Genomic DNA, 18,122 nt, shown 5'->3' with positions numbered 1-18,122 from the left:
TGTCGCCCAGGCTGGAGTGCAGTGGCGCAATCTCGGCTCACTGCAAGCTCCGCCTCCCGGGTTCACACCATTCTCCTGCCTCAGCCTCCCGAGTAGCTGGGACTACAGGCGCCCGCCCCTGCGCCCGGCTAATTTTTTCTATTTTTAGTAGAGACGGGGTTTCACCATGTTCTCGATCTCCTGACCTTGTGATCCGCCCACCTCGGCCTCCCAAAGTGCTGGGATTACAGGCGTGAGCCACCACGCCCGGCTTATTTGTTATTTTAAGGGGGAGTTGCGCTCGTGTTGCCCAGGCTGGAGTGCAATGGCGCGATCTCAGTCTACTGCAACCTTCACTCCCGGGTTCAAGCAGTTCTGCCTCAGCCTCCCGAGTAGCTGGGATTACAGGCATGCGCCACCACACTTGGCTAATTTTGTATCTTTATAGTAGAGACGGGATTTCTCCATGTTGGTAAGGCTGGTCTCGAACTCCCAACTTCAGATTATCTGCCCGCCTTGTCCTCCCAAAGTGCTGGGATTACAGGTGTGGAGAGGTAAGGTGAGCCACTGGCTGGGCCCATATCTAGTTATTTAAATGAAAAAAGCTACAGTGCCTAGTGGGTAACTGTATTGGACAATTGTGGGTCCAGAAGCCTTTCAGATTCAGGCTGAGGCAGATAAGACCGGCAACCAGAAAGAGGAGCTGGGAGAGCTGCAAGGGACGGGGGCTGCAGAAACAAGGCTGGATTGGGGGCAGACAAGCTCAGGACGAGGGACGACAGGAGCAGGTGCCACAGTGGGTGCTGCCCCTAGTTTTCAAGTAGGAGGAAGAAAGGAGAAGATACCGCAGGATGTTGGCTAAGTGAACGCCAGACACAAAAGGCCACATATCCTATGAGTGTATTTTAATGAAATGTAATTAAAAAGTAAAGATACAGAGGTATATTTGTGGTTACTAGGAAATGGGAAAGGGAGTGAGGGAGAGGATGGGGAGCGACTGCTAAATGAGTATACGGTTCTGAAAATGTTCTAAAATTAGGCTGTGTTCATGGTTGTACAACTCTAAAACCCAGTGAATGGTATGCTTTAAGTGGATGAGTTGTGTTGTGTGTGAATTATACTCAATAAACCCGCTTATTCTTATTTTTTTCTTGAGACAGGGTCTCGGTCTCACTTTGTTCCCTGGGCTGCAACAGTGGCACAATCTCCGCTCACTGCAACCTCCGTCTCCTGGGTTCAAGCAATTCTTGTAACTCAGCCTCCTGAGTAGCTGGGATTGCAGCCATGCGCCACCATGCCTGGCTAATTTTTGTATTTTTAGTAGAGAAGGGGTTTCGCTATATTGGCCAGGCTGGTCTTGAACTCCTGGCCTTAAGTGGTCCACTGGCCTCGGTCTTTCAAGGTGCTGTTATTACAGGCATGAGCCACCACGCCGTGTAATAAAGCTGTTTAAATACAACCCAAATCTCAAGAGGCCTCAGATTAGTAGGACCCATCCCCACAAACAGAAAAACCTTGGGTAGGGCAGCCCAAAGCTGGGCATGGAAGGCGTCGGGGACTGCAGGAAAGCCCTTCCTGGTTGCAATTTCCCATCGCAAGGCTGCCTTCAATGTTATTTTTTAGATGGGAGTCTCACTCTGTTGTCCAGACTGAAGTGCAGCAGAATCATCTTAGCTCACTGCAAGCTCCGCCCGCCGAGTTTGAGATTCTCCTGCCGCAGCCTCCCAAGTGGCTGGGATTACAGGTGCCCACCAGTGTGCCTGGCTAATTTTTGTATTTTTGGTAGAGACAGGGTTTCACCATGGTAGCAGTGCTGGTCTCGAACTCCTGACCTCAAGTGATCTGCCTGCCTTGCCCTCCCAAAGTGTTGGGATTACAGGCGTGAGCCATCGCGCCCGACCTGCCTTCGATTTTTAAAAAACAAAAGCTGCTCCCTACAGCTGGAGTCTTCACCCAGTACAGAGAAAGTCAATGCATGCAAAAGAAATTAAACACCAGATGGAGGGGGTTGGAAAGGACTACTGAGAGGGAAGGAAAACGCTTGAAGGCAGAAGGTGCAAGGCGAGGCCATCTCCAATCTCTCCTGAAGGGAAATATTATCAGACATTAGTCTGACATTCCCTGAGGTGCAGGGACAACCTGGTGTTTAATTTCCAGCCTGGTGGCTTTTCCTTATCAGAGACTGAGCCGCTCAGGTGAGCATAGTATGTGAGCATTAGGGAAGCTGTGTGCTGACCAATAAAGTCAGTGCAGAGGTGCCTCTGCCAGCCAGATGAATAGGAATGTGGCAAAAAGTAGGTGCTGAGCAAGCTACAGAAGGATGAAGTGGTTTTCAAAGAATATAAAACATTGGTCGGGCAAGGTGGCTCATGTCTGTAATCCCAGCACTTTGGGAGGCCAAGGTAGGTGATCAACTTGAGGCTTGGAGTTTGAGAACAGCCTGGCTAACATGGTGAAACCCCATCTCTACTAAAAATACAAAAAATTAGTCGAATGTGGTGGCGCATGCCTGAGGCTGAGGCAGGGGAGTTGCTTGAGCCCGGGAGGTGGAGGCTGCAGTGAGCAGACTATGCCACTGCACTCCAGCCTGGGTGACAGAGCAAGACTCTGTCTCAAAACCAAAACCCAAACAAAACAAACTCCAACAAAACATTTAATTAATAAAGCTTTATTGGCTGGGCACGGTGGCTCATGCCTGTAATCCCAGCACTTTGGGAGGCCAAGTGGGGTGAATGACCTGAGGTCAGGTGTTCGAGACCAGGCTGATCAACATGGTGAAACCCCATCTCTACCAAAAATACAAAAATTAGCTGGGTGTGGTGGCATGTGCCTGTGATCCCAGCTATTCGGGAGGCTGAGGCAGGAGAATTGCTTGAACCCAGGAGGCAGAGGTTGCAGTGAGCCAAAATTGCACCATTGCACTCCAGCCTGGGCAACAAGAGCAAAACTCTGTCTCAAAAAAAGATACAGCTTTATTATTATAAATATGCAAAAGCCTAAACTTTTTAAAAAGGCTGAAATAGTACTTGATATATTCCCTTTTTTGGGTCCATTTTAAAGAGAAGCAACAGCCTTTAAGCATGATTTCAATTAAAAGATGCTCAAGTTGTACTTCATAATCTATTTTTAGATAAAAGGCCCAGGAAGAGAGTCTGAGGAGGAAGCCTCTGATTCTCTACCCTTGCCCTCCACCACACCAGTTCCCCCAAGTGTGAAATGCAGAACTCACTGAGAAGGCACTCCATGTACATTTTATATTAGTAGTTATCAATATATGTGTGTGTGTGTGTGTGTGTATTTTTGGAGACAGGGTCTCACTCTGCCACCTAGGCTGGAGTGCAGTGGCATGATCATAGCTCACTGCAGCCTGGACCTCCTGGGCTCAAGCAATCTTCCCACCTTTGCTTCTGGAGTAGCTGGGACCACAGGTGTGTGCCAGCATGCCTGATTTTATTTTCTGTTGAGATGGGGTCTCACTCTGTTGCCCAGGCTGGTCTCAATTGATCCTCCCGCTTTGGCCTCCCAAAGTGTTGGGATTACAGGTGTGAGCCACTGAGCCCTGCTAATGTGTATTTTATAATGTAATGATTACAATATCAAACTTGTGATTTCACAAATATCAGTGGGTCAGAATGAAGCTGAAAAAAGTACACTTCAAGTTGATTTACAAAATTAGGTGGTAATGGGGCTGGGCATGGTGGCGCATGCCTGTAATCCCAGCACTTTGGGAGGCCAAGACAGGCAGATTGCTTGAGCCCGGAAGTTCAAGACCAACCTGGGCAACATGGCGACACCTGTCTCTACAAAAAATACAAAAATTAGCTAGGCATGATGGCATGTGCCTGTAAGTCCCAGCTAGTCAGGAGGCTGAGGTGGGAGGATCACTGGAGCCTGGGGAGGCTGAGGCTGCTGTGAGCAATGATTGCGCCGCTGTATGCCAGCCTCGTTGACAGAGACCCTGTCTCAAAAATAAAAAATCAGGTGGTGATTGCACAAGCATTGTGAATGTTTTTTTTTTTTTTTTTTTTTTTTGAGACGGAATCTCGCTGTGTCTCCCAGGCTGGAGTGCAGTGGCGTGATCTCGGCTCACTGCAAGCTCTGCCTCCCGGGTTCACGCCATTCTCCCGCCTCAGCCTCCCAAGTAGCTGGGACTACAGGCGCCCGCCACCACGCCCGGCTAGTTTTTTGTATTTTTAGTAGAGACGGGGTTTCACCATGTTAGCCAGGATAGATGAATGTGTTTAATGGTAGTAAATTATAAAATTATAGGGAGTATATATTCAGGTCAACTTGAATCTATACTCCAAAGTAAAACAAAATTTTTAAAAATTATACTTAAAAGTGGGTAAAATGGCAAATGTGATTTTGTCACAATAAAAACAAACTGACACTGGGTAAACAATGGTTGAGCTGGTCTCAGATCCAGTGACGTGAGAGTATGGAGAGGAGTGCCATTTAGAAGTCGCCCCCTCCCCCACAGGCAGCAGCACCCTGCAGTAGCCCACTGACCAACCAGTTACAAGCGAACCTCTCAAACACCAAAAGGCTGCTTTAAAGAGGGTACAGCTGCAATGAGTCACCTTCCAAGGGAGCCACAAAAGCCATAGGTCCTCTAAGCTCCTCTCACTGGGGCCTGGAGGACAGAGAGCAACCATCTGTGATGAGACACAGGTTAACTAAAGCACATTTACTGGCTTTTGAATTCTTTCTATTCAGTAGTGGTTAGGAGAAAGGACTCAGGAGTTGGGCAACCTGGTTTGATTCCCAGTGCACACCACTTTCTAGCAGGCAACCCAATTTCTTTTAACCTGTTTGCTCATCTGTAAAATGAGGATGGGAACACTAACTACCTCCTAGGGATGCTGTGAAGCCTGGAACATGTAGTGGGTATCACGTGTATCCTGCAGCGCCTGATTGTGGTAAACAATCAACATTAGCTAGGATAATTATTTGCATATAAGTTCTGATTTTTAAACATTTTTAATGTTTAATTTTTAAACACTTTAATGAAAAATGGGGACGTGAACAAAGGAACACCCAAATGCAGAACTTGATAGACAAAATCTTCTAAAACCCCCAAGCTGCCACTTGTTTTTGAGAACAAGTGGACAGCAAATGGGATCCCCAGTCTGGGAGACGCTTGGCTAAATCAAGTCTGAGGCTTCTTTATTGCCTAATTTCAGAGAGAACATTCTTTATTGCAGGGAAAACATTCACAAACTTATTTGTGTTAAGAATTGTTATTTCATAGAACATATCAGGGGCTAGTACTCAATAGAACCCCCACTGAGAAATGCTACCCAAGACCCACTCCACATAGAGGAACATGCAGGGGAAGGCTGAGGCCTGGGCCATCCAGCACTACTGAGTAGTCCACAGAAGCATGCCATTCAGGGGCCTTGTACTGAGGTCAGAGTGAGGGAAGTAGAAGTTTAACCACTTTGGGCCAGAGTTTTAAAGGTCTGGAGGGAGGAAGACTGCCGGGCTCTGGGATTCGTTGCTGGCCAGCAGAGTCCTAGGGAGCAGGGACTCTGCAGCACTAGGGAAGAGATGAGCACTGGCAGGTCTGGACCAGCTTTGTTGTGTGGCAGCCAAGGAGAACAGGAGATGCTCGAAAACTAGGTTTGACAAAAAAAATTTTTTTTTTTTTTTTGGAGACGGAGTCTCACTCTGTCGCCCAGGCTGGAGTGCAGTGGCCGGATCTCAGCTCACTGCAAGCTTCGCCTCCCGGGTTCACGCCATTCTCCTGCCTCAGCCTCCCGAGTAGCTGGGACTACAGGCGTCCGCCACATCGCCCGGCTAGTTTTTTGTATTTTTTAGTAGAGACGGGGTTTCACCATGTTAGCCAGGATGGTCTCGATCTCCTGACCTCGTGATCCACCCGTTTCGGCCTCCCAAAGTGCTGGGATTACAGGCTTGAGCCACCGCGCCCGGCCTGGCAAAAAATTTTAAGGTGTTTCCATATAAGTAGAAATCCTGGAGAATGGCCGGGCGTGGTGGCTCAAGCCTGTAATCCTAGCACTTTGGGAGGCCGAGACGGGCAGATCACAAGGTCAGCAGATCGAGACCATCCTGGTTAACACGGTGAAACCCTGTCTCTACTAAAAAATACAAAAAACTAGCCGGGCAAGGTGGCAGGCGCCTGTAGTCCCAGCTACTCGGGAGGCTGAGGCAGGAGAATGGCGTGAACCCGGGAGGCGGAGCTTGCAGTGAGCTGAGATCTGGCCACTGCACTCCAGCCTGGGCGACAGAGCTAGACTCCGTCTCAAAAAAAAAAAAAAAAAAGAAATCCTGGAGAATACAAAAAGATGGGGAAGGCAGTTTTCTGGGGAGAAATTATGTTTTCCTTCAGGAGTTTTTGGTGGGTTCAGTTATACACCTTCAGGTACATCAAAATGAAGCCTTACGTTTTGAAGAGGAACCCACCCCCCCCTCTTCAGGAACACGGCAAGCCCACCCGCACCAAGGACACACCGCCCTCCCCAACCATCAGTAACTCTGAAGACATCAGTTCTTCTCAAACAGTTTAATAGCAAATAAACAAAGGAAGGTACCACACTTGGCAGATACAAAATGACTTTTTGTCCGTGTGTCTGTGCAATTAAAACAGATTTAGGTTCCCCATTGGGACAAAAGGAAAAACACACAAAAAAAAGGAAGGAGATTCCTTTGAAACACATACTCCCTTGACCCAAACTTGTAACAATTTTTTTTTCTTTTTAAATTCACTACACAAACTCTGTGATTAGGTAAGAAAAGCGACGAGAGCTCTTCTTGCCTTTTTTTAAACCATTAAAGTAAAATCCATAATTTTCTACAGAGTACAACACAAGTTCACACAAAAAAGACATTTTCTTTTGCAAATCAAAACAGGAAAGAAAAGAAAAGCTCAAACAAGATAAAGGAAAAGCATTTCTACGGCTGAATCACGACTGAGTTGATTGAATCCCGTTGTTGCTGCAGAACAGACTGTGCGTTTGGTCATAGTGGCAATTTTTTTTTCTCTTCACATTGTGAAATCACTTTACATTGTTTTCTAGTAGAAAAGGCAAAAAACTGTACAAAACCCCTAGTGTTAAATACAACGTTTGTACCAATAAAAAACTCACACAGGTTTGTCTCCAAAATGTAAAGTTTCTTTTTTTTTTTTTCTTTTTAAATTATTCACAAAAAGCAGCTGGAAATCAGAAAGGCAGCTGCCGCTCCAGGGTCTCAAATCCATTAAAACCACCACAGAACAATTAAAACAATCAGAGAGAGAAAAGGAAAAGGAAACAACGTCCAACATTTGGCATTTGGTTTTATCCACAGGTTTTCCCAGAGCTCCTCTTGGAATTGAAAGCAAAATATATTGGCAAACACGGCTTCTCAATACACAGGAAGGGGAGCCTCAGTGCCTCCTGCCAACAGAGGCGGCTCTGTGCAGTCAGACTGTGGGGCGCACAGCAGTCTCTCAGGCTGGGGTTTCTGGCCTCTTTCCATCCAATCACCCCTTCCAGGAAATTCAGCAGCCTACCAGACACTGGGCCTCTGCCTGGCTGCCCTTTCCCCCAGGCAGAGTGGCCTTGGGCATAATACCGGGCAACCCGCCAGCCCCAGGAGCAGAAACCCTGCTGGGATCCCTTCCTTCATCAACGTTGGTGTGGAGGATGCTCAGCAGCGCTTCCACCTCCCCATCCCCAGCCGCTAGCTACATCTCTCCACCCTTCCCTGGACAGTCCTACTTCCCAGCTCGCCCACCCACCAGCAGCTTAGGTCTGGGTGGGATCTAACATCAGCTCCTCCCCCTGCAACCTCTTCCCTCTACAGATCCACCCTGTGACCTCTCCTCTCCTCGCCTCTCCCCCTCCACTCACATTCTTACTCAAGTCTCCAAGACCCTGAGGCTGGATGGTGCCACAAGAGAAGAGGGTCAGTTTCCCTCAGAGAACCAAAAAAACTGGCTTGCTCGGCACCCAGGGACAGTAGCTGTTTGGCTCTTCACCCAATTTAAAAAACAAATCCCTGCCCTTTCCCCCCACCCCACCAGCTAAGCAAGAGCAGAGCTGTGGTGAAGAGCCAGTGTGGGGTGGCTGGTGCCCAGGGCTGTAAACAGTGTGAAGACTGTAGTATTGTGCTTGTCACCTAGGAAAAGCGCCAGCAGGTGAATTGCCGCTCGGTGCGCAGATGGCCTCCTACTACGGGGTGGTTGGGAGCGCCCTCCTTCCTCCAGGTGCTCACTGCCCCTAATGCGCTAAGTAAGCCTCTTGCCCACCTGCTGCCACCTTCTAGGCTCTACCTCTGCTTCTTGTGTCTCTCCAGGCCCCCTTCCCACCCTCTCTGAGCAGAGCAGCCAGCCTCCTGGACGCCCTGCTGAGACCTGGAGGCCACACGAAGTGACAGTCTAAGTGCACAGGCAAACACTCTAAGGGCAATAGAGGAGAAAGTTGCCACTTCAAAATAAAACAATACAATCTTGAAAAAAATAATCAACCCTACAACAATTTAAAACAGCTTCTTTGAAACCCTTTTAAATCAGTTTTTGCACAAACTATAGAAAACAGAGAGGTGAAGGTGATATATACGAAGGTGTGAAGAAACAGCAGGAAACATGCAAAACTTTTTTCTGGGCATAATCTTAGTAGGAAAGGAAAAAATTCAAAACAAAAACACAAAAACAATACAAAAACAAAAACAACAACAAAAAATCAAAGCATCACATTTTGCTGTGGAGACTTTAGGAACAAGCATGGGGCTGAGGGGAAGGGGCAGGCGGGATCCAGGACTCCCCACAGAGTCGCTCCAGGGAAGAACCACAAAAGAAAAAGAAAAAGGGCTGGCTGGGGCCCAAACTGCAGCCTGCGGTCAAAAAGGAAAGGGGGTTCAGGTGCTCTCTGCAGTTGAGAACTCAGAAGAAAAACAAAAGAAAGAACAATACATGCGGTCTCCTCAAGCCCCACAGACTGTATCAGCAAAATGTGCTCAGGAGCCTCAAAGGTTTTAGTGACATCTTTTATTTCATTGTTTACTTCAAAGTTGTCTTTAAAACTAAGCACACAGAGAAACAAAGCCTAGAAACGGACTGGCTGTGTGTTCACAGAAATACAAACACCACGCGGTATGTGCTAGTAGGGCTGCTCTGAAGACAATTACAAAGAATTGGAATCACAAAATCAAGTGGTTATCTTATGAAGTTCTAGAAAAATAGATTTTTTTTATATTCAAATGCAAGTTTAAATATTTCCCCTTCAGCAGTCGTTCTAGCAAAACCAATTTGGCAGCACAAAAGGGAAAAAAAAAAAAAGGAAAGAAAAAAAGAAAAAGAAAAAAAAACGAAGAAAGAAACAAACATAATAAAAATACACGTCAGCATCAAAGGTCAACACAAGGTCAAAGGTGAGAGTTCAAGCATCAGAGAAGCTGAAGAGACAGGGATTTGGACGATGTACTTGACGCCACATCGACATGCTTTAGGCACAACGATGAACAAACGGCAGGAATCTAGAAAAAAAAACAAACCAGAAAGAGGGAGACCCACTGAGTTACACAGAGCAATACATCCAAACAAAGAGAGAAAGAACAGGACACTCACTGTGTGTACAGCCCTGAAATGAGGTGGGCGGGCAGGGATTGGGTAATGACAGGGAACTTTTGCACATGCTAACAATGGACACAGGGAAAAGTCAAAAAGGACATGGAGGACACCAAGAACACATCTAATTGCCAGAGACAGAAGGGAACCTAAGGCTTGGATTTTCCATGAAGCGCCCAACTCCTAAGAGAAGGTCTCCAGGGGAGCAGAGCCTCAGCCTTTCTCCCCACTCTCTGGTCACAACCCAAGGGGAAGCAGAAGATGCTGGCTGGGGTGGGGAAAATTTTTCAGGGAAGAAGACCAGAATTTCTGCTCTTATCTTATGGGGATGGCCCTTTGTTCCCAGAAATCCAAGCTCTTAGCTTCCACCCAGGCCCTGGCCACTCAAGTGGAACCCAGGAGACAGTGGTCTGGCTGCATTCAAGGCAAATCAATTTCATGATGTAACCCGAGTAAGAAACAAAACTACAACAAAAAACACTTTGTAAGTGAAACCTTCACACAACAGAAAAGGATTGCTTAAGACTTGACAGCGAGTCTCCACTCTGAGCTGAGCCCTTTCACACATGAGACTTGTAGGGGAGCAGCTTCTTCACAAAACCATCTTTGGCCTGGGGAAAGAACTGTGCTCAAGGGCAGTGCTACTGCTGTGCTAACTCACTCGGCAGGGGGAGGAGAGAACAGAGAAATGCATGGTCTCACCAGCTGGCTGCTCAAGCAGCCCAGGACCCTGCTGGGGCAAGCATTCCTTTTAAGAGAACCCATCAGCAGGTATGAAGCCCTCAGGGTCTGGTATCAAAGGTGGGTGGATTGCACCTTGGCCTCTTATGTCATTAGGAAAGGGGTTTCATAAGGTCCCAGAGCCCAAGACAAATCCATGGACAAATAATGGTGAGATGGGGGAAGGCAGAGAGAAGAGGGGGATGTGGGAAGGGAGTGACGTATTGGCTAAGGAGGAAGACAGAACAGAAGGCTAGGGAGCACAGCACCGGCAGCACCCTGTGGAGCACAGCTCTCTCCTCTGCCAATTCACAGCATTAACACCTTCCCCTTGGGCAGGTTAGCTGGGCTGCAAACGGGCCACAGAAAGTCAGTAGTTTCAATCATACACAGCACCCTGTGTGTATAACAATCACATTCTGGATTCTACAAAATCCTGGCCTTTTCCAGAGATATAATTTAGGTAATAAATATTCTCCACCCCGGAGCTGTATAAAACTTCTATAAAAATAGAAACGACATTCTTGGTTCCAGCCGGTTGGGATTCAGAACAGCGCCTCCCCAACCTAGCATTTTTTTCTTTTTTTTGTTTTCTTTTTTCTTTTTTATTTTTATTTTTTGCATTTATTAAAAAAATCCCATCATGACCCTGGAAGCCTTTAGAACAGTTTTATCCTTTGAAACACAGGACACATTTCTCCCAGTGCGCAGAATTTCAAGTTTACGTGGTTCAGCTTAAGAAGTGTATGTTTCACGTTCCTTAGAGGACAACAGACCCAAGTTATCACTATGAGAAAGGAACAGCTGTCCCAGCTTCAATGGGATAATCCAACACCACCAGCTACCTGTACAACAGTAAGATGGTCAATCCCTGTCTGTTACCCACAGGGACAGCATGACAAGGAGAGAGCCCCCATCTGACTTAATAGCAAACCAACCCCTTTATTCTTATCTCTGCTGCTAGGGGTCAAGACTGGCATTTGTGAGGTTTCAGATTCCAGAGACCCAGGGATCCAGTCCCTGGCCGTGGCTATAGTCATATCTTAACAGGGCCACCTCTGCCCAGGTGTACATTCCCAACAGCATGTCCTTCCTGGTTCTCTGCCCCCACAGCAGTTCTTAGAGCAGAGGCAGAGCCCAGAAGCTGTGTGGGTCACAGGCAAGAGCTGAAGTAAGACCTGCAGGAGGCAGCAGGGAGCTAACTGTAGCACGAGGACAAAAATGAACACGGTAATACTGAGGTAAATGAACACTCAATTCATGTGGAGGCTGTAAACGTCCTAATGTCACCTCTGCCTCAAAAGCAGAAAATGTGACTGGAGTGGTTACAGGAGGGGTCCGCCAGACCCCTGTGGGAATACTACATCTGGGACACCTCAATCAAGGAGGCAAGGGAGGATTTCTGGCCACTGGCAAATGAAGCATACTGGCTTGCAGGGACCTTCTGATTCAAGTACACCAAGAAACAAGCTCCTCCTCCCCCGACTAGATGGCATTGATCACTCTGCCCACAAGTGGTACCCCTTCAGCAAGAACTGCAAGCCCTTCTTGGATTTGCCTTCATGAGAAAATTGTGACTTGGGATGGAGGTGACGTTTCTTGCTGTGGTGAACTGCAAGGAAGGAAACCAGGCAATGTATTCCATAGAGGCCTTCTTTAAAGAGACCTGTTGGAAATGGGCCATGGTCTAATTTGGTGTTGAAATAAACTAACCTCTTTGGCTGCTTCTCCCAAACTGCCACCAGCCAGGCAGGGCCAATCCAATACTGACCGCTGGCTGGGGGAGCTGGTAATGGGTGATGCCGCCCTGCTTTTTGCATATGTCAGGCTAACAGGTGCTCTATTTCCAGAGAATTGTTAACACTCTTTCTTGAAAAGAGCGGCAGAAATTCCGGACAAGAATCTGAAAAATATGTGTCAAAAACTATTTCCCAGAAGGCAGTTGTGCAGAAGTTTGAGTCTCCAGCTGCCAGGGCATTAGGTGTCACTCCACTCTCCCCCAAAGTCGCTCTGCTCCCCACAGCTCCCAGGTGTCAGTTCTCATTCTACCCACCCTCACACTAAGGGAGGTTCTGGGGGTCACTTTTTTGTTCTACTCAGTCCTCTCTTTTGGGGTGGTTTGGGGCAAATCCCGATCATCGTCTGTGTTAAATGTTTCCCTGTCCCCCTTCCCCAGGGTGGTTTGGTGTTGGTCCTTCTCAACACACACTGGTTACAAACACAGCAAACTTTAAATAAAGGAAAAAAAAAAAAAAAAAAACTCAGGATATGGCACCTAAACTCCAAAGTAAAACACTGGAAACCAAAGCACAAACTTGTCCTCTGTACGAAGCGAAACTCCCACAGAAGGCAGTAGCCGAGTCTTCAGGGCAAGCTGTGCCTGCGAGAGTGGCAGGGATCAGGGTCCAGGGCTGTCAACACACAGCCTCAGGGCTTCGAATCATTAAGGGTGCTCCTCCCCCACTTACCAGAAGACCCTCTCACTCCAGTCTCAGAGGGGAGCACGCTCAGTAGGGCTTGCTGTCATTCTTCGAACGTTTGAGCTGTACTTTAAGCCGCTTCATGCCAATCTGAAAGCCGTTCATGGACTGGATGGCAGCTTGGGCCGAGACAGGATTGTCGTAACTTACAAAACCTGTGTGTCCAAGCAGAAACCTAGGTGAGGGACATAATGAGGCAAGGAGATTCTCAGTCCTCCTTATGCAAGATACCTTATGTGCTTCATCTAAAATCCCAATTTTACTCAGCAGGGACAAGAAATCTGCACATTATATCATATGAAATAAATTAGGTTCTTAATAGTATCACTTAACATCTACATGGTAATTTTAAGGTTTTTTTCTTTTTCTTGAGACAGGGTCTTGCTCTGTCACCCAGGTTGGAGTACAGTGGTGTGATCATGGTTCACTGCAACCTCGGCCTCCTGGGCTCAGGTGATCCTCTCACCTCAGCCTCGAGTAGCTGGGAACACAGGTACACGCCACCATGTCTGGCTAATTTTTTGTAGCCATGAGGTCTCACTCTGTTGCTCAGGCTGGTCTCAAACTCCTAGGCTCAAGTGATCCTCCTGCCTTGGCCTCCCAAAGTACTGGGACTCATTGGCACAAACCTGGAGTTTTAAGGTTTTTTTGCAAACCATTTTCCATATATTATTTTTTCTCTCTGGAGCAACAGTGTGGGTAGAAATCCTTACCTACACTACAGCAATGAGAAATTGGGGCTCAAAAAGAGGTTATATGACCTGCCCATGGCCAAGTTAAAACAACAGCCCAAACTCATATCCAGCTCTTTCTACAGTGAGCTCCTTCTTTCTCAGTGGTAAAATACTAATCCCACCCTGACACCAGAAAGAAGCCAACATACCAAAACATTTGCTCAGGTTTGTCTGCTTGTCTATGAAAACCTTGGCAGACACGACATTCCCAAAGGGCATAAACATCTGTAACAGGTCCTGATCGCCAAACTCCTGGGGCAGGTGGTAGATGAACAGGTTGGCTCCCTCTGGACCTTCAAAATACCCAGGAATTGGAAAGGTATCAGTGTCAAACATGCTCGTCACCAGTGGTCTTCCTCATTTCCACCTATGTTAAAACCATCACAATCCCCAAAAGTAAAGATTCATCTGGGGAACTAAACAGATTCTCTAAATACAAAGCAAGAAACCAAAGGGCAAACATTAAAACAGATTCCTTCCCTCACATTCAGCCAAGCTCCATCTCACTGAGGATGTGAGAATTCTACCTGGAGGAGAAGTGCTGGGATAATAAAGCAGGCCGACTTGTGTGTGGAGCAGGAGAACAGAGACTGCAGGCTCAGAGAGGAACACAGAAGAGGGGGTGAAAAGGGGTTAAAAACAAAACAGGTTTCCAAATAATGCCTAGAAACCACAGGTACAGCAAACAGATGGGTAGTTGCCAGACGCAAGATGTAGAAGCAGGGAATGAGTACAAAGGGGCACAAGGGAATTTCTAGGGGTGATGGAAATGTTCTTTTTTTTTTTTTTGAGACGGGGTCTCGTTCTGTCACCCAGGCTGGAGTGCAGTGGCCGGATCTCAGCTCACTGCAAGCTCCGCCTCCCGGGTTCACGCCATTCTCCTGCCTCAGCCTCCCGAGTAGCTGGGACTACAGGCACCCGCCACCTCGCCCGGCTAGTTTTTTTTGTATTTTTTAGTAGAGACGGGGTTTCACCGGGTTAGCCAGGATGGTCTCGATCTCCTGACCTTGTGATCCACCCGTCTCGGCCTCCCAAAGTGCTGGGATTACAGGCGTGAGCCACCGTGCCTGGCCGGAAATGTTCTTAATCTGTGGTGATGGTTGCAGGACTGGGTCTGTTTGTCAATACTCATATAGCTCTATGCCAAAATCAGTGAGTTTCATCATATGTAAATTGGACAATAAAAAGAAATTAGTTTTAAAAATGCACCCATGATTAACACTGAGCTTAAAAGCAGAATACACATTCTTCATCTGATTACTTATACTCAATGATTTTCTTTCTTTCTTTTCTTTTTTTTTCCGAGATGAAGTCTCGCTCTGTCACCCAGGTTGGAGTGCAGTGGCATGATCTCGGCTCACTGCAACCTCCGCCTCCCGGGTTCAAGTGATTCTCCTGCCTCAGCCTCCTGAGTAGCTGGGATTACAGACAGGCGCCACCACGCCCAGCTAATTTTTGTATTTTTAGTAGTGATCGGGTTTCATCATGTTGGTCAGGCTGGTTTGGAACTCCTGATCTCATGATCCGCCCGCCTTGGCCTCTCAAAGTGCTGGGATTACAGGCATGAGCCACTGCATCCAGCCTACTCAATGATTTTCTAACCAAAAAGTTTTATTACAATTGCAGCCCAGCCATTCTCCAGCCACCCTGGCCTCCTTGTTTCTGTCAAACATATCAGGGAACTTTGCTGCCTGAGGGCCTCTGTACTTGCTTTTCCTATGCCCCTGTTACTCTTCTTTCTCTAGATTCAGGCATGGCTTGCTTCCTACTTCCTTCAGTTCTCTGCTTAAATGTCAACTTAGACAGACATTCTCTGAGCATTCTGCATAAAATGCAGTGCCTCTGACACTCCCTATCTCTCTTCCCTGCTTATCATTCTCCAGAGGATCATCTGAAACACCTCATGCCCTCATTTATTTATTGTCTATCTCCACAAAAATATTGGTTCACGCTACGTTCTCCTACTACCACATCCCTAGGGGATATGTGATTCAGAGCAAGTGAGGAGAGATGAACCAGGACTTCTTTCTGCTGTGATAAGAGGACACTCATCTTTTTCCTACATTAGTGCTTATACCAGCTCCTGGTTATAAAAACCCAGTCAAATCTGAGCACAGAGGTGTCAACAGGACTTTCTATTCATGTAAGTCACCTTCAGGCCTCTTTCTGGCTAGACGGTTTCTCCTAATTTTTTTTTTCTCCTAAATTGAATACCATTTGTGTCAAATGACATACTTCCCACTCCATCAACTCATGGGCCAAACTGTCCCATCACCCCTCGGTTTGTCTTCAATCAGGACAAACATCGATCAGAAAGTGAGGAAAATGCCAAATGACATAGCTAAAAGGGACACTGAGACAGAAGACATCCAGACAGAAGACCCTCTGATAGATTTGTAATGTGTAGAGAAGACCTCCTAACAGAAACAGATTCTTGTCAAATGTGTCAGATGCGATAAGGTCAGTGTCTGTTGCTTCGTCTAAAAACTGGAGCCCCATTCCAAGAGGGCACACAGAGGTTCTGATCTGAGACACATCCAGAAAACTTTTCAAAAGCAGATCACATTTCACAGGGTTTCTCAGTCTACATTTGACACTATCAAAGAAAAACAATGGTCTGAAGACCTAACTGGTTCCCTCAGCCTTTGCTCTGCCTTTCAGTTCTGGTATAGAAGGAGGAATACCCCCATACCTGACCCCGATCTCCCTTTGCACTCACCTTCCTTCTGGCTTCCAGCAGCACCAATACTCTGCTGTGTCAGAAGATTCTGGTTGTACAGAGTGGGGAGTGCAGCAGCAGCATATTGCTGGATACCCGAGTAGGCCTGAGTGAGGGCCTCCATGGTGCTCCCGGTGCCATTGGAAAGGCCACTGCTGCCCAGGCCACCATTTAAAGCAGCCATTCCTTGGTTGGAGGAAGAGAAGTATTAATATACTGGAAAGACTAAACTGATGCCAAAGACAAGTCTACTCAGGGCCATCTAGAAGAGGGAAAACTCCAAAGTTCTTCCCTTTATCTCCCTCTTAGTTTCTCCCTGAGAAGAAACTATCTGACTGGCTAGATTTCAGGACATTCGCCAGGCCTTGCTAATGGGGACATTAAGAAATGCCATACGTGGGTGTGGTGCTCCCCATTACCTTCATCCAATCTGTGGAATGACAGGCTCCATATTCTATCTGGCTATTCTGCCACTTTCTCATAATGAGCTAGAATGCCATAAAAGAAGAGTCCCAGGACTGCGAACTCAAAGGGGTACATGTGATTTCTGACAAGATGAGGATGAACCCTACCATTAAAAGAGCAACTAACAGGTACTGAGTACATTCTATGTGTCAGCCACTGTACTATGCAATGTGCTCAGCAGCACTTTATGTTCCAATTATTATTATTATTATTATTTTTGGAGACAGAGTTTCACTTTGTGTTGGAGTTCAGTGGTACAATCATAGCTCACTGAAGCCTCAAGCTCCCAGGCTCAAGCAATCCTCCTGGCCTCAGCCTCCCAAGTAGCTGGGACTACAGGGATGCACCACTACACCCAGATAATTTTTGTAGAGATGGAGTTCTCACTATGTTGCTCAGGCTGGTCTGGAACTCGTGACCTAGGGTGATTCTCCTGCTCTGGCCTCCCAAACTGCTGGGTCTATAGGTATGAGCCACTACACCTGGCCTCATTTAATTTTTAACAACCCTTCAAAGTATTCTATTATTCCCACTTCAAAGATGAGAAAATGTCCTTAGAAAGGTGGTCCAAAGTTATAGCTAGCTAAGGGACAGAGGCGGGATTTAACTCAGGTCTGAATAAAAAATCCACCACACCCCCCCTTTTTTTTTTTGAGACAGAGTCTCCCTCTGTCACCCAGGCTGGAGTGCAGTGTCGCAATCTTGGCTCATTGCAATCTCTGCCTCCCAGGTTCACGCCATTCTCCTGCCTCAGCCTCCCGCTGGGACTACAGGCGCCTGCCACCACACCCGGCTAATTTTTTTGTATCTTTAGTGGAGACGGGGTTTCACCATGTTAGCCAGAATGGTCTCGATCTCCTGACCTCGTGATCCGCCCACCTTGGCCTCCCAAAGTGCAAGGATTAGAGGCGTGAGCCACCACGCCTGGCCCCCATGATTATTTTTAACTTCACTGGGCCACTGCAATCATTCCAGTGGTGCCCCTACCAGGGTTAAGATGTGCTACCTGCACAAAGAATGGTCTGATGACAGCCAGGGGCTGCCCCTTACCTGCCAAAGAGCCAACATTGAGGCCAGCCGTTGCTCCAGCTAATGTCTGCAAGGCTCCAAGTGAGGCTATGGGGTTGACAGAATTACTGCTGCTAGAGCTAGGTGAGGACCCTGCTATTAGAAATCCAGGAGTTAAAATTCAACCCATCACTTGCATTCTCTTGTCAACAAGAGCCAAATATAAGAAAGAGTGTCACTATCCAAGTATGCTATTTGCAAAGGGGTTTTCAGTTACTAATTCTAATAACTGTCCTTCCAGGACAGAGACAATGGCCACAGCATATTAAAAATCAGGAAGATTTCTCTTAAGTTCAGAAGATGACATTTGAAAATTTGTTGCTCATAATCTGACCTCTCTGGAAACAGGTGTTAACTATTTTCCCTTCCTAGACTCTGCCTTTAAA

At 47.0% G+C, this 18,122-nt stretch overlaps 3 protein-coding genes across 23 annotated transcripts in view; 1 reads left to right on the top strand and 2 right to left on the bottom strand.

The window, feature by feature from the left end:
* The window catches only part of PSMC3 (proteasome 26S subunit, ATPase 3), a 52,492-nt gene extending 46,084 nt beyond the window's left edge, over positions 1-6,408 (bottom strand). Inside the window, exon 1 of the mRNA XM_050759184.1 lies at positions 6,405-6,408. The gene's annotated coding sequence lies outside the window, so the exon portion shown is untranslated. The remainder of the gene's footprint in view (positions 1-6,404) is intronic.
* The window catches only part of PTPMT1 (protein tyrosine phosphatase mitochondrial 1), a 212,582-nt gene that overhangs the window by 96,206 nt on the left and 98,254 nt on the right, over positions 1-18,122 (top strand). Inside the window, exon 1 of one of the 3 annotated variants that reach the window (XM_050759200.1) lies at positions 17,490-17,493. The exons of the other annotated variants lie outside the window; for them this stretch is intronic. The gene's annotated coding sequence lies outside the window, so the exon portion shown is untranslated. Of the gene's footprint in view, positions 1-17,489; positions 17,494-18,122 lie in introns of those variants that run through there. 3 annotated transcript variants of the gene reach the window in all.
* CELF1 (CUGBP Elav-like family member 1) overlaps positions 6,491-18,122 on the bottom strand; it is a 101,967-nt gene continuing 90,335 nt past the window's right edge. For 10 of the 19 annotated variants that reach the window (XM_050759162.1, XM_050759156.1, XM_050759160.1 and 7 more), the window contains 5 exons: positions 17,719-17,832; positions 16,204-16,389; positions 13,634-13,777; positions 12,739-12,905; positions 6,491-12,650 (listed from right to left, as the gene is read on the bottom strand). In XM_050759162.1, coding sequence (XP_050615119.1) covers positions 12,778-12,905; positions 13,634-13,777; positions 16,204-16,389; positions 17,719-17,832 — 572 coding nt within the window. In that variant the 3' untranslated portion in view covers positions 6,491-12,650; positions 12,739-12,777. The remainder of the gene's footprint in view (positions 12,651-12,738; positions 12,906-13,633; positions 13,778-16,203; positions 16,390-17,718; positions 17,833-18,122) is intronic. The other 9 variants (XM_050759159.1, XM_050759157.1, XM_050759151.1 and 6 more) reach the window with 3 other exon arrangements.

This window comes from Macaca thibetana, chromosome 14 (genome assembly GCF_024542745.1).
Source record: "Macaca thibetana thibetana isolate TM-01 chromosome 14, ASM2454274v1, whole genome shotgun sequence".
In the NCBI taxonomy this organism is placed as follows: domain Eukaryota; kingdom Metazoa; phylum Chordata; class Mammalia; order Primates; family Cercopithecidae; genus Macaca; species Macaca thibetana.
This window is presented reverse-complemented; position numbering and strand designations above follow the sequence as displayed.